The following is a 16,180-nucleotide window of genomic DNA, read 5'->3' on the forward strand; positions in this document are numbered from 1 at the left end:
CTTCTAAACCTCTCAGTATTTTCTAAAACACTATGAATGACATTTGTGTCCCTCCTTAACATTCAACAAAGGCAATCAGTATGATTATCATATTTTGTAAAAAGGGAAATAAATTATGCAACTTAAATCGGCTTTTGCTCTTTATGTTTATAAGAAATAACTTATTTATTTTTTTACTGTTTAACATCTTTTAAATGTCCTAAAAGTTCCATGGTCTGCTTGTAGTGCTATCGTAAACTTGAAGCAATAACAGCATTGACCTTTAATAAAAACTAGGCATTTTAGCACTTAAATTTTAACTCATGTTTTGTCTTATTATTTTCATAATAATAATCTCATTATTATTTTCTCCTTTTAGCTTATGCTGCATTTAGTGTTCAGTGTCTTTAGTGAGAAGCATACTTTTTGTTACTGTTTCTGGTAGGGCAAGTAAAGCTGAAGGAAGTAGAAACATCCTGTTGTGGTCTGAGCAACAAAATTCCTGATCAATAGCACGATAAAGGCTTTCGCAGGAACATAAAATGCAGTTCCTAGAAAAGCTGTTCCCCTGCCCTACTCAGTGGAGAAAGCATAATGACAATGCCCATTTATCAAGAGCAGTCAAGATATAGAAACTCGACGGGGTCTTGTGGCTTAGGCGTTAGGGATACCAGCCCTAGAAGGACTAAACCATTGTGTATTGCTATGTATTGAGCCTCCTTCCAGGTGGCAAACAGCTGCACCTTTTTATAAATCTTCAAAAATAAATTTGAAGTGCTTGCTTTCAGCCAATAAGTGTTATATTTAATTGAACCATTCTATATTATATGTTATAGCTGAGGCACCCAGAAAGGTGGTGAATATTTATTATATTTGTTTTGTATTTCCACCGGTCAGCAGAATAATGAAATTCCTTAACTACTTCTCTTTAACTTGCCTGAAGAAAGCACGGTATGTTGCTAAATCGCTTTTCACTAGCCCTGCCGAGAAACAACTTTAATCCTTGTTAGAAAATTGCAGAGTCTGGGCCTGACAAAGAGCTCATGCCTGGCGCATTGTGAGCGCTGGGAGCGGGGCGAGGGGAGCCCTTTACAGCTGCGTGCCTCCAGCCCGTCTGAGCTGGACTATTTAGGCAAGGAGGTTTGTCAATTCCTCCTGACAATGGAACGAGTTTTTCAGTGCCTGTAGCTGCGCCGAGCCCCGTTGGGGATCAATGCTGGCCATTCAAGCTGCACCTTCTTTCATTGCTTTGGTTTGTTAATTTAAGACTAAAGGTCTGCTGAGGGGGTTTAGGGTGTTTAAGAAAGCTGATGAACTGTTTAAGAAATCTGATGAACTGAGAGCGTTTATAGCCCTGGTGTGGCAACTATTGGCACTGAGGGAGCTGTGTCCTTGTTGACCCTCTTGTTATTAAAAATGCACAAGTGCTGCGCTTCTCAATATTTCAACACTCTTTCATTGTCAATACCACCTTCTGAGCCCTTCAGCTTGTTGCTTGCTCTAAAGATCTTCTTAGATTGGGTTTGAAAACTTCACCTTAAACACTAGATTAGACTGATGTTCTGTTTTCCGTGCTCCTGTTGATTTGTTGAACCTTCCCAGGGCTGGAAAGCAAGTAGCATCTTGATGGGGAGACGGGCTGCTAATATGATTTACCAGTGTACAGTCATGCACAATAAGTGTGAATAAATACAAGGGTCTCACAGAGTCAACCCTAGCCTTTCCTTTTCTCTTATTTTTTACTTTGAAAGAGGTATCTCAGGAAAATGAAGTGAGTAATGCATGCCCTTACAGGAGCTGGATGGGCTGTGAATAGGAGAGTGAAGGAAATAGCGAGGCAAACATTTTTGTTAAAGTGGTTGGCTGCTGTTATCTGCTGATTTGGAAAAAATGTATAAGCACTTACTGCTTTACTCTTGCATAGACAACAGCAAAGAATGTGACAGTAGTACCATATAATGAACATCTGCAAGAGATGCATTGTCCTTTCACTGCTATTGTTACTAATGGGAAAGTTACTTTTTCTTAAAGCTGGGTAAAAGTGATTGTTGTTGTTGTCATTGTTGTTTTAACTGAGTAATCTCAGGACAATTATCCAGTCGCTGAAGTTTTTGAGTTTGCAGTAGATTCCTATCAGTCATGAGATCCATCTCTAACATTCTCTTAGTTGTCAAAATGTGTGGCCTTGGATTCTCTGAGAGGAATTTGCATTGCTGTTGCTTTTTAACAGATTCAATAAGAAGTTATAGGGAAATCTTTATTTTCTTTTTATGGAGTCCAGCATATTTAAGTTTATGCAGCTCCAGCCTATACTGAGTCCGCAAAACTAGTGGATATAAGACCAATCATTAACAAGAATCCTACCCACAAGTACCTCTGTGAGAATTCTAAAAATATACTGAAGGGATTTTTATTAAAAATACTGTGAAAAAAATAAAAATACTTTTTTTTCTAATAAAACAGCAGTAATTTTTTCTGAACAATGTTGACAGAAGAGCAAGTATTGCAGTATAATTTCACAATCACCAAATTAAACATTTGTACTGAACGTTTAATGCATTAAAGCTAATCAGAAAAACATATTATATTGCTTTCATTCATAAAGTTGAGTAGAGAATTAATTTCCTCCAATGTCTTAGCTTTGTTTTCAGTGCATCTAAGAATCTCACAGGTATGTAGAGTTGAAGTTTTACTGTATCTATCTTAAATAAGCTTCCTGGTCGGGCTTTAAAATATTTTGCCAGAAAACTGGAACAGTCTATTGTCAGTAATCTGTCTGTACTGTTGCATGAGAAAATCAGTCTCAGAATTTTCAATCCTATCTGTAGATTGCTTATCTGAGCAAGATTGAGCCCATTCTGCGTTCTGCTTGATACAAACAAAATACGTAACGGATGCATTACTGGAGAATACCAGTTTTCAAAAAGCTCCCCTAGTGAAATAATTCTATTTACCAGGATTGTGTTTACAATTAAAAACAGTGGGGTCTGAGTGATAATATAATTTCTTGGCTTATTTTATTGCATTTGGGTAGAATGTTTGATGTAGGAATTTTTATGTTTATTTAGATCAATAGAGTTCCCCAGTTAATAAGCACAATTGTATTTAATTTTCTAGACATCTGTATACATACAACACCTGTCATGTAGTTTACCACTTAGTAACAAATCTGTCACATTAAAAATATTTTGCAGGTACCTACAAAGGAAATCAATACCAACAGGCATGTTGGGGATGAAATAATGTAAATAGGATAAGAATGTCATTCAGTGATTTAAAAACAGTATTTTATGGATACCTAATCAGTCCCACAATTTAGTGGCTAAATCAAGCTACTTTTATGAAATAGGTAGCTGTCTGCCTTTTTTGTGGTGCTTTTTTTCACTTCTGTAAAATAGTAAATAGGAGAAACTCTAAAAAGTAAAATTTCTTTTCAGTGATTTATAATTAAAATATAATTTAACGCATTCAAAAAAATAAACAGAAGAATTATTATATGACTATTTAATTTCAATCTTCTCTTAAAACTGATAGTTATAATGTAATGAAACTGTTCCCTGTAAGGAAAAGGTATTTGTAGTTACTTACTTACTATATGTCTTTCAAGCTTTTTTACAGAGAGCTTACATTTTGATGGAAGTATTCTATTTCTTTCTTTAGTTACATCAAGTAGCAAGTAATTTTTCTTCATATTTTCAGTATATATTTTGTTTTATTTGTTCATGTGGGTGGATAATGAGACATGTTAGATACTTCCTTTGAATTACTCTCACAAAATACACCTTGCCTAATATGCTGCATTTTTAAATATGCACGATTTCCTCTCTTTGCAGATCTCTGTATTTTGCAAAGACACAGGAAATTATATTAGAAAATAATTTAAGCCTCTTTCCTGTGGGAAAAGAGACTCGAAACACAGCTATGACACAAACTCTTTTAATCTCTCACTGTTAAAAATAAAAACAAAAATCCCTTCTTTTTTACAGTTTGACTAAATAACATCTGGTTGTGATTTTAGAGGAGGGGGAAAAATGCTACAACTATATTTAGTAAAATCTCTTCTAATCCAGTTAATGTGAAAGAACTATTACAGTAGCTATTTGGAACTGAGCATTTTTTTACAGTAACATAAACACCGACAGCAGAGGGCTTATTCTTAACCCATCCATTTGTGAAGTGTTGAGTGAAAACATACCCATGCCTAAGACATAAAAAGGAAATAAGGTAGACTGTAATTATAATTAGTAATTAATGTAAACCAAAACCTTAATATGGTTATATTGGGAAGGGTGGAGTGGTGTTTTGATTATATTTAAAAACAGTTTCCAGGGATTTTTGATGTTTTTTACTTAATGATGAAGTGATTAAAAAAAAAAAGAAAGAAAGAAAATAAAAAGACAATTTTCTGGTACTGTTTTCCTGTCTGGATTGAAAAATCTAGTTCCTGTAAATTCTTCCTCAAGATACCATACTTGTTTCTATCCTGGCTGTTTTAGCTGTCAATTCTCTCCTGTAATTGTATCTTTAATATCCATTCTCACTGACAGATAACAAAGTGCATAACGCTATTTTGCTTGAATATGTTGTAACTGAAAGATAAAATGGCAGGTGCTAATTCATGTAAAGAATGGTTTAGGTCAAGTTATTTGATTTCCTACTGACCTATGCAATTCTCATAACAGGAAATTATATCATTGTTGACTTCAAGTGCTGATCTGCGATCATTTCAAAGTGTTTCATTACCTCTCATTACCAAATCTGTTAAATGAATACTGCAGGGTTATTTGGTGGTGTTTGTTGTTGGCTTTTATTATCCTTCTTTTCAGCAATGGTATAACAACTCCATGAAAGTCATATGCATGTGGTTGGCTGACAGATTAGATGTTCAGCTTCACATCTACCAGCTGAAGACTCTCATCAAGATAGTGAAGGTAAATAAAATATGTTTGCATTAGACTGCGTAATATATAGAGAAAATAATAAAGTAACAACATGGATGGTCAACCCAAAACTTAGAAAATGTGTGGGTTTGGGTTGGGATTTTTTTCCCCACAGTTGTAGCAAATTCCAGGAGTAAAATATCTTATTAAACTCCTTAATGTTAATTATATGTGCACTTGTATTTTTATAAATTCTAGACTTGGGGACAATTAAGGTAGTTCTGAGGAATTTTGCAGCTAGCTGTACACATTGCTGTATGATTATTATTATTAAATTATTATTTGTCTTGTTACCGATCTTTTGTTTTACCTGAATAATTTCAATAATGTTCCTTCTCCATTTTCCCCTTCCCCTAAAAATAGGATTTTTTTTTTTTTTTTTTTTTTTTTTTTTTTTTTTTTGGTGCACATGTCATTACTGGGCGTAATTGAAGTATTCAATGTATTAAATAAAATTTTCTAGTCTTTCGTACTCAGGGATAAGTATCAATGGAAATACCAAACTCTTCTCTTCAGTCTTCAGTCATTTACATTGGCCAATGTCAAATGCTTCCAAGCAGAGTGTAACATGCCTTGCAATAGGCAATTATAGGTTAACCTACCATAAAAGAAAGTTTGCTCCTAACTCCCTTTCAGATCTTAGTTGATACCCTTAGGCAAGGGACAGAAAACCATTTCAGATTTTTTTTTTCCTTTTAATTCTGTCTTGTTTAACTTTGGACACTCTTGTTATCTGTACAAATGTGGAATAAGAAACACCTGTTGTCAGTGATGACCTTGATTTCTTGAAATTTTCTCATGAAGTTCATGCACGACTATAAAGTCAGAAGCATTTTAATTCATGGTCACCAGAATTGCAACTGCAACTTTCAGGATTCACTAGCAAAAAGGAACAGAACAGAGAGAAATGCAAGAAAACAGTCATAATAATTATGGCTCCCTGAAACACCCAAGCTTAGCTTTGCTGTTTTTGACCTTAACTGATTTCTCTGGGATCAAGATTTGGCTTTTCACTTGATTGTGTGCCCAAATGGCAAAAGCAGTTAGCTGTTCCTTGTTAAAATGAATGGCTCTTGTGAAAAGTTTAAAGCTATTCTCAAATGAATCACAGAATCATAAAATGGTTTGGGCTGGAAGGGTCCTTAAATATTGTCGAGTTCCAACCCCTCTGCCATGGACAGGGACACCTCTCACTAGACCAGGCTGCTCAAAGTTCCACCCAGCCTGGCCTTGAAGACTTCCAGGGATGGAGCATCTGCAACATATCTGGGCAGCCTGTTCCAGTGCCTCACCACCCTCACAGTAAAGACTTTTACAAATATCTAATCTAAACCTGCTCTCAGTTTGAAGTCATTCTCTCCTGTTCTATCACACTCCATGCCCTTGTAAAAAGTCCCTTTCCAAGGTAGTTATCATCCTCTGAGGAAGAAGATAGGTGTTAGAGGGTCTAAAACCTGTGCCCCATGAGATCTAAGAATGGGCAGGCTAAATTCTATAAGAGAAATATCAGCAGGGAGATTAAAGGAAACTCTTACAAAACTGAATTTCAGGTGAATGAGCAGCACTGCCAACCTGCCTTCCCTCTGCCACCTGGCACACTGTTTAGCCAGTGTTGTTCAAATGCCAGAGGCTCCTGCTGGAGGTGGGACACTGCTTCTGGCTGTGGCCTTTCTGTGCTCATATACCTGGTTTGCTCTGCATGCAATTTCCAACTGTGTTAGTCCATGGCACCTTCTGTGGATATTAAAGACTGTAGAAGATGATGTCAATCATATTGGTTCTGGAAAACAGAAAATTTTGGTGGGTGAAGATAAAACTGGTAAAACAGGAACTCAGCAGACAAGGGGCTGCTGGGAAATACAAAACAATGGTTCAAAAAGAGTATCATAAGAAACTTTTGCTGCCGCAGCCCAGCTGCAGAGAGACATGAGGAGGCACAGTTCCTCCAAAATAGAGTGAATGAAGGCATTTTTGTGTTTGCTTTAGGGAAAAAAATAAACAAACAAATGAAACAAAACAAAGCAAAAAAAAAGACAAAAAACCCCCATAGGAAGCAGTATTGCTCCTGTCACCTCTCAAAAATATTAAAAACAAATTAAAAACCACCAATAAAACCCCAAATAAGTAGGAGGTCATTTTTGAAGGACATGGGATGAGTAAGAGAAATAGAATTCTTTCGGATTTGGATGCAACAAGAGTGGTGCCCTTATAAAGAAAGCCTAGAAGAAACATTGTTCATTTATTCTCTTTAAAGGCTTATGATGCCATAAAGGTTTCATTAGATGTCTGAGACACGTGCAGAGGGATGTGACTAAAGAAGGGTCAAGGACCAAGAAAGTTAGGAGAAATGAAAAATTAAGCTTGGAAGTGAACATTATTATCCTGCAAAACTATGTCAAGAGAAGAGCAATGTCTGAACCCCGGAGTGCTGGTCTGAGAATGGGAAGCATACAATGAAAAAGTGAAGGAAATTGCTGTAGGACCTGTTAACAACATCAAAGCAAATTGAATGCACAGTGTTATAAAAAGGGAATGCAATGGTGACACTTGAAAAAGATCAGGCGGGGTACTCGCAGGAGTGTGTGAGCAAAACATAAGCTGCATCCATTGACTCTGACGTTGACCTGTGAAAGTCAAATAAATCTCAGTTGCAGTGATTCAAACAAGGTTTAAATAATCATCATAGTAGCAGAAAAAAACCTCCCATCTGAATGTTACCCATTTTAAGAGTGGTCTTTTGCAGTTCTCTGAAGTATTGAGTGAGACAAGATCAAATATTTTCTTTCTCTAAGGGTTGTACATGGTCTCCTCCTCAGGCAGAGGAATGAGCCTCATAGCCCTTAATTATCTTTAATTTTCTTTTCCCCATATTCTCTTCCAAAACATTGAGAATTTGTAGTGATAGCATACACAAAATAAGAAACTGCCTAGATCAACTTGTCCTTTTTAAGCCTTTATGGGTAATATGAGGAAAGATTATTTCAAATGTGTTACCATTTAAAAATAAAGTACATTGATGATTTTTCTGTGTGCTTTCTTGAATATAGCATTGATGAATAAAACAATTCCACTCAGAATTCTTACATGATGGAAAAACAAAGAAGAAAGAAAGGATGAATACCCAGGAAACAAAATCTTCTGAAATGAAAAAAAAAGGATATGCGAATCAAAATGTAGAGACTTAGAATGTAAATTAAATAGGTATTCACCTCAGAAATTCTGACATTGTATAGTATAGATCATAACCTGTATTCATTATTAGAGAATATATTATATTATAATGTAATATATAATAATTCTTTTTCCACATTTGGCATATAAATGTATAGAGAAATATAAATAAAATTATACTATTGGGAGAGGGTCAGGTATTTACATTTTCTCTGAAATGACAGAACTGAACTACCTGTAGCCAGATTCACATTTCAATAAGTATTTAGAAAAATTCTTAGCAGGTGTCTTATTGAATTAATTAAAGGAAGTTACTGAGAAATCAGCAGTTAGATTGTGCTGTAACAAAAAAAACAATCTCTTAAAGAAATGACCATCAAATTAGAATCTCTGGAGTTTGTAGAAATCTCACGCAGCCCAAAAAGTAAGACTCCAAAATCTTTGTCAAGGTGATAGGTCCCTACCTGCAGGAGGAGTAAACCTGTGCCACTGGCACGCTAGAAATGGCCAGTATATAGTGTATAGTGAAAAAGTACTCAGACTTGCTGGAGTCCAATTCAGGATGTTTTATTTTTGCCACAGAAAACCTACCGAGACTTCAGGTTGCAAGGCGTGATGGAAGGGACACTGAACAGTAAAACCTACGACACCGTGCACAGCCGGCTGACTGTAGAGGAAGCCACAGTCTCAGTCACGGATGCAGGAGGACTTCAGGGCATTACAATGAAAGACAGTGATGAGGAAGAGGGATGATTTTATTTCACAAAACATTCAGAGCTGAGGGTGGGGTTTATCTTTGCCTTGGGGTTTTTTGGCAACTTGTCCTTGTAATTGCTTTTATAGTTTTGCCTTATGATATTGGTGCAGAAATGTAATTTGCTCCATTAAAAAAAGAAAGACTATCAGAGGAAAAGTGCCAAGAACTTTTTGAGAATAATGGTTGTAGCATATTTTTATGTATAGCTTTGCTTAGGGCTGCAAGAACACTGGCATGGAGTTTGAGTTCCACTTGTGATTACATTTCTTTCCCTTATGTTTGCTACCATTTATTCTTGTATCTCCATCTGATATTGATGTCCTGTGCTGAAATAAGATGTGTGTCTTACTTAAAACACAACTATACAGGAAATCATCCTTGGAATGAGACAATGCCCTAGGTAAAAAAAATACAGTTTATTTTCAGGATTGCAGTCTGTTCACCTTTTTTTGTGCTTAATTTTACATTATTATGTGATGTGCATTAAAAATGTTAATATTGCTTCTTTGTACATTGAGGTTGGTATGTAAGCAGAAGAACTTCAAGGACAGTCAAACACATACAAACTGCTTAGGAGTGTCGTGTCTATTCATTTTGCAAGTTTAACGATATCTCATCCCACTGGATGTCAGTAAGCTTGCCATCTATGTTTGTATTTCTGTGAAAATTTTCAGGCAATAAGAACACGTTTTGTTGTGGCCATTTATGTATCTGCCCAAGTTTGTATAGAATTCTACAATTAAAAGATGTTTTCAGTATTTCAAACAATTTGAACCATTGCATTATTCCTCATGAGAATGAGGTTTTTGAATTATTTCACTTACATAGTGATTTATAGCAAATATGTTTCTTTCATGGAGCAATATATATAGCAAACAAGTACCCAAGGACACAATGCCTTGATAAAGGAAAAAAGCAAACAAAAACCTCTCAGTAGCAGATGAACAGGCAGGGCCCACTGCCTGCTTTTTAATGCCCTCAGGATGAACTAGAAAGAATTCAAATTTTCATCAGTCAAAACTCACACAGCTTATAAAAAACTGAGCAACCTTTTTTTGTTGTTTTTTGTTTTGTGGGAGCATGACTAATTCCTGAGTTTATGTACACAAAATCAGAAAGAGCACAGATGACACCCAAAGAAGTAATAATAGGCTGCTGAGGTCCTTGTTGAGCCATAGGATTACACCTAAGGGACTTTACTGAGGAGCTGTTGTGCGTTTACAAGGTTGATGTGAGGTTTTTGTGCAAGAACAGTCTGTAGGATTTCAGGGGTCTATTGCAAGCATGCAGGGCTGCAGGAACTGAGAATGAGAGCTGCAGGTAAAAGTGGCATTCAGCACACTTGGAAGCTCAGCCAAGCAGGGAAGGGCAAGATACACTTCTAGGTGTCTACAGAGAAATCCTAAGTGGCAATTTTTTTCCGTGGCAAACCAGCCTAATCATCTCATGAGCTGAGGTGAATTGAGCTACAAGGAAGAACTGGGAGCTGGTAAGGTAGACCATTCCGCTCAGCTTTTTTCATCACCATCTCTGCTGGGCTGAAGGAGGCACAGGAAGCCCAAGCATTACTTTTCCCTATTACCAGACTGCTAGATAGCTGACCTAAGTTTTGATAGCAGTAAAATAATTGCATATTCCTTTCCTGTCATTTGTCCTACTTGTGCTGGTGTGTGGAAGCTGACGATGCTTGAAGGGCCATTTGGGACTCTGGCTGAGACCCAGATTTGGTAAGGAATAACCTGCCTGGGCAGAAGCTGCAGCCTCAGCCCCAGTCTGGCTGTGGCAGGCAGCAGGGTGCAGAGGAAGCCAGGCTATCCAATGTAACACCCATCTCCTAAACCAAATGAAGCAGAGAGATCAGTGTCAGTCAGCCACAAAGGGAGTTTTATCTCTGCAGAAGTCTCCCTGCTTCCCCTCTTCCTATCCTGACATTCCTTAGACCCTGCAGAGGTGCCTGTGGAGAAGCCAGGTGTAAAGAAGTAAAGGCAGGTATCACTTCAGTGGCCCTGCAGTGCTTGCCAAGGCCTAATAGTGCAGAGTTGTGCCAGGTCTGTGCAGGGCTTTCACCAGAAGACATCAGATTTTTAAAGTTCCAAGGTAACACAAGAATAGGAAGCAATATCCAAATTGAGTGCTATCCTTAGCAAGCCACTAACAGAGTATAGCGCTGGAGTGGGACCTAGAAACACCAGGACAGAAGTGCCTGTCACCCAGCACAGCCCAGGAGGTAAGTGACGGGTTTGTCTCCTTCAACAGAGTGACCTGGCATTAGGCTCTCTGCCCAGCCCTGCTATCCAAAAGCCCTGTGGGAAATAGTGATTTGCACTCACCTCCCCTTGGGGCTTTTCCTCTGTCCCAAGCTGCCTCCATCCCAAGAAGGATTTCCTGATGAGGCAAACAACTCTCCCTATCAATCTGGATGATTACAGGGTAGGTTATGTTAATTTCACCTGTCAGGTCCTCAAGAGACTGTAGGCCATCATGGTCCTGATGAGCCTCACCTGGGAGGACTCCCACCCAACAGCCCCACATGTGCTTGTTTATGGGCCCTGTTTGTCTAGAACCTATTCCAGAGATTGACTTCAGAGCTTTCTGACCATTACAAACATGTTAATGATCTGGTCTCTTTTAAGTTGCCACCTCCTTCCCCTGCCCTGCTCCCTGGCTGGGTGTGGTGGGAGTGGCCCTGACTGGTGGGGTCTTCTCCAGGCATCTGGGGGAGTCGTCCCCCCCCCCCCCCAGCTCCCTATGCCTTAGGGAGCAGTTAATCCTGTCTACATCCTGACATAATTAAAAAAAAAAAAAAAAAAAAAAAAAAACACCCAAACAAGACAAGACTATGGCTTTTTGTGGCTTGAAGTGGGCTCGAGTTATTCAAATTTGAAATTTGACAAGACAGATATATTTGTCAGAAAGATAGAGATGAGTAAGGAAATGCTAAACAATCAAACAAAACAAAACAAAGATTATGAGAATAAAAAAAAATAAAAAAAATACACAGATCATGTAACCGTGAAGAAGTTCCAAGATGTTTGGGGGAAAAACAAATCAACTCAGACACAAAGTATAGGATAAGTTATTGTTGAAGACACAGTGCAGCAGATGTCAATGGAAGACAGGTACAGAAGAGACAGTGCTTTAAATGTCCTTTAATTTCTTCCGAATGCAAACAACTTTTTAGTACCTAGATTTGTGAAACCGTGAACCAACATGATGCTTGAAAAGGCCAGTGAGTACCTCCGTGACATCTTCAGCGTTGGGCACCGTCGCCTCCAGCAGCCGGGGCAGCGCTCGCTGAGGGAGGGCGCAGGGGCCGCCTCTCCATCTTAACTTAGGCATTTAAGCGAAGCTGTGTGCCCGTCCCGAGCGGGCGGCATCACCGCTCGCCGTGAGCTTTCGATTGAGGAGCCAGCGGCGCGCCCGCCGCGCTCTCCGGGGGCTGCGGGGCTCCACGGGGACCTCCACGCTTCCTAAGCGGGCGAAGAGTGCAGGGAGCCCTTAGGAAAGGAACAGGAGCGGTCTCGTTTAATTCATTCCCCCTGAGTCTTAGTGGTATAAACAGGGATTTACAAGTCGAATCAGGAGCCACGACCAGGTGCGCGCCGCCGCTGCGGGCGATGCTCGGGGCCGGGATGGGAAAGCGATGCTCGCAGGTCTCCCGCCGCCGGACAAAGCGTGCCTGGAACCAAGAGCTCGCTGCCCTCGGCTGTCGCTTACCCCAGACAAGGAGGCGATAGGCAAGGCGGCGGCAGGGCGACGTTGGGGCGCTGAGCCTCCCACCTCCAGATAAGCAAAGCCGCCGGCTCAGGCCGCGCCCTTTGAGCCCGCACCGGCCGGTCCGGCCGCCGAGACAGGCGCTGGTAGAGTGGCCCCTCCCTTTAAACCCGACCCGGAGCGGAGGGCAGCCCCCGGCGCAGGAACCGGCTCAGCTTTGGAGGAGCAGCCAGAGTGAGAGGGCGAGTGGCTCCCGGGATGCCCCGGAGCCACTCGAAGGCGCCCAGCGGAGCGACCTCCCTCCCACCTTGGCCCTGTGGACATGGCACCCACAACAACGCTTCCTGGGCTCCCGGGGGATCCTGGGTCAGGTGCCGGAGGTTTCCAAGTTTTGGGAAACTCTTCTTGAGACCCGCCAGACTCCCGGCGCAGAGGTCGGGCGGGGCACCAGAGTCAGCTTCGGAGCGGGCAGCAAGTGCGGCTCCACGAGGGACATGGCCATGAGCGGGGGGGGCCGGGGAGGGAGTGTAAGGCTGTGAGGCGGGTTCTTGCACACAGAATGCCCCTTAGGCACCTACCGAAGGGGGCTGAGTCAGATGTTTGACCGTCAGCAAAGCAGCGCGGAGCAGACGGCGGGAGCCGCACGGCAGCGGCGGGGCAGTCGGAGAGGGGGTGGAGGGGGAGCGGAGCTTCTGTCCGAAACGGAAGGACCCCGGAGCGCCTCTGACCCGCAGAGACACCACGGCCGGCCTCCCTCCGGAGGACTTTGCTTTAACAGCTACCGGGGGGAAAAATGCAGCTAAACACACACAAAAATCAATCACACACACAAAAAGTTTGTTTTCGGCCTTAGCAGGTGTATTGTCGTGTCGCGCCCACCTCTTCCTCCTCCCCTCTCAATTCCGAGGGTGGCTCAGTTGTCCAGTGTCTGTTCCCGGGTAGGGGCCCCAGCGAGCAGCCGAGAAGGTGGGGAATCCTCCCCGGGCTCCGTCCAGCAGCGGCTGCAACAGAGCGTGACTCCTACTTTCGTTCTTATTTTCACGTTTCTCACTTGGTTTCTCCCCCTCTCTCAGCAGCGGCACATCGGAACGGGTCCCGCCATAAACGAGCGGGGTTTTGTCCCGCTTCGTGTCCGGCGGGCACCTGCCTGTCGCCATGGCGAGCCCGGCGTATCCCGGTGCCGGGAATACAGCACACAGGCGCCCACACAGCAACCGGCTCTTCGCTTTGCTCCAGGTTACCTCCCAATACACCGACAGAAAATGGAAACAAAAAAATAAGTTAATTGCTCCTGATCCTATTCAGGAATCTTAAAAAATTAATAGCTTCCCCCAGCCAAAGAGCGCAAGGCGTTCATTTAGCAGTAACGGGACTAAACATTTGTTGAACTGGGAAAGGAACAAATGAGAAAGTGTCATTCATGGCTCCAGCTGCCGCTGGCCTCTCCCAGCCACTTCCACCAAGGGCCCTTTGGAGTTGATGACACCGCCGGGTCCCCTCACAGGCGGACTGATTAGATTAGACGTGATAGCTGCAGTCCACGTTTGGAGCTGGCACACTTAGTCAAATCGCTCGCATGAATTACGGGAGGGCCGGAAGCGCTGCTTTAGAGGGTCACTTGTAATTTCGTTTATATGTGATTAAAGGCTTTATACATGAAAAGGCTTAATTTGCACCAGTTTGGTTTTCCATTTAGGGGGGTCTGTACGAAATGTACTGTACTGCCAAACTTCGCTTTACCTCCGGGAGCACTTGTATTTTGCGGGTCAGCGTTAAATGTTTTTCTTTTGTGATGGATTCAAATTACAAATACTTAAAAGTTACAAATACTTTATTATTTTGCTTGCGGTGGAACTGCTATAGAAGGACGTCAACACACCCTCACTGTATGGGAAGATTACACAGTCTCGGAAGGTATATACACACACGCACGCACATATTTATATTACTTTCTTCCACTGGAGAAATTATCAGTGGAGAAAACGCCGAAGTGTTATAACTTCAAAACCGGGAAAGGCCAAGAGGAGCCCGAGGCTGCTGCGAGATGTACTCGGGCTCTGCGGCCGACCTGCGCAGAGCAGAACGGGAGCCGGGGCCGGGTGGGCCAGGGAGCTGCGCCCACCATCCCAGCAGCCGGGCGGGTGGCGGTAGCCGCAGATTCACTCCCACCGAAAAGGACGGCGGTCGGGATCTCCCCCAGCGCCGGGTGACGGCGGCTGGTCCACTTCCCCCCGCTGTAACTCCCCCGTTCGTATTTTTATTTCCCTTCAAAATACAGTAAACAAGTTCTGGGTAGAAAGCACAGCGAGCCCTCCAGCACCGCAGCAGCCAGGGGCTAATTCCGAATTGTAACAAGCCGGGGCCAACGCGTTTCGCCGCGGCGGGGTCTGCGGGCGGGCGGCGCTGCGGCTGAGGGGAGCAAGCGTCCCTCGTGTCGGGGTAAAGCCCCTCTTCAAAAATCCGGCGGCTCGGGAGGGAACGTCTTGGACCGATGCGTAGCGAGAACAAACCCAAGCTTTAGCAGGAATCCCGACAGTGTCACTACTAATGACGACTATTACAACAGTAATAATAGTTATCAGGGTCTGTCCAGCCGCCGTCGAGTCCGCCGATGTCGTGGCCAGAAGGATGTTTTGTAACCTCCCTGGTTCCCTCCACGCTCGGGGTGCCCAGAGGCGTCCCGGAACCAGGGGGGATGTTGCTGTCCCCGCCCGTACCCGGCCGTGGGGAGCCGGCTCTGGGCGCACGGAGGGAGCAGCCCCCTCGGGGAGGAGGGTTACGGTAAAACACTCCCAGGAAAATATTAATACAAGCAACAGAAGGTTAGCGGAGTTATTATCCTTTTCAATTCATTTTTTACTTAAAAACGCAATGGAATTATTCATTTTATTAAGGAGGAAGAAATTAAAGATTAGGCTCTAAGGCGGTATTTTACCTCCCTCTAATCGCCTCTGGGATCGGATTGAAGTAATCCTGACGACGAGATGAATTCGCCGGTGACTCGGATTTTGAGTGCATGTAGAGATACGTTATGATAATAATGCAAGTGAGCAATATCAAGAACATACCTTAGGAACGAATGAAACACAAAGCCGATTACGAGGAAAAAGAGAACAGCAGCTTTCCCGGGCAGAGCACGAAATCAACTCGAGGCAAAAGTTTTGCCCTTAATTTCTGCGATGGTTTGTAACTGCGGGAGACCGGCGGACAGGCTCCTTCCCCCGCCGGCCCCTTCTACTGGGACTCGGTACGTGCTGCCAGCCTGGAGGGAGCCCGGGCCCGCCGTGATCCCCCAACAGAAACCGGCCGAGAGGTTCCTTATTGCCACTTTCAGAGCCTATAAATCTCTCTGCCTCGGGAAAAACAACGCTGCACCACAACGACTGCGGCTCGGCAGATATGTAAAACTTAAAAAAAGATGCGGTCCAAAAGCAAGGCAAAGCTCGGGACAAGACTAAAAGGATATGTCAATGTTGATTTTAGTAACTTGATAGTAAATAAAAAAATATTACTTTTTTAGTTACTATATTGGGGGCAACACCAATACCTAGCGAGGCTCCCTCTGAGACAGAAGAGGATGACGTCCCCCCGCCCCCCCGTCCCCGAAAAATTTTGCTTT

General features: G+C 42.5%; 1 protein-coding gene across 10 annotated transcripts in view; it reads left to right on the plus strand.

Annotated features, from left to right (window-relative positions):
- Positions 1-9,615, plus strand: part of CADPS2 (calcium dependent secretion activator 2) — a 284,504-nt gene extending 274,889 nt beyond the window's left edge. For 9 of the 10 annotated variants that reach the window (XM_072921236.1, XM_030256895.4, XM_072921227.1 and 6 more), the window contains 2 exons: positions 4,806-4,910; positions 8,673-9,615. In XM_072921236.1, coding sequence (XP_072777337.1) covers positions 4,806-4,910; positions 8,673-8,843 — 276 coding nt within the window. In that variant the 3' untranslated portion in view covers positions 8,844-9,615. The remainder of the gene's footprint in view (positions 1-4,805; positions 4,911-8,672) is intronic. The other variant, XM_072921238.1, reaches the window with a different exon arrangement.
- The last annotated feature ends 6,565 nt before the right edge of the window (positions 9,616-16,180 follow it).

The sequence above is a fragment of the Taeniopygia guttata genome, chromosome 1A, assembly GCF_048771995.1.
Source record: "Taeniopygia guttata chromosome 1A, bTaeGut7.mat, whole genome shotgun sequence".
NCBI classification, from domain to species: Eukaryota; Metazoa; Chordata; class Aves; order Passeriformes; family Estrildidae; genus Taeniopygia; species Taeniopygia guttata.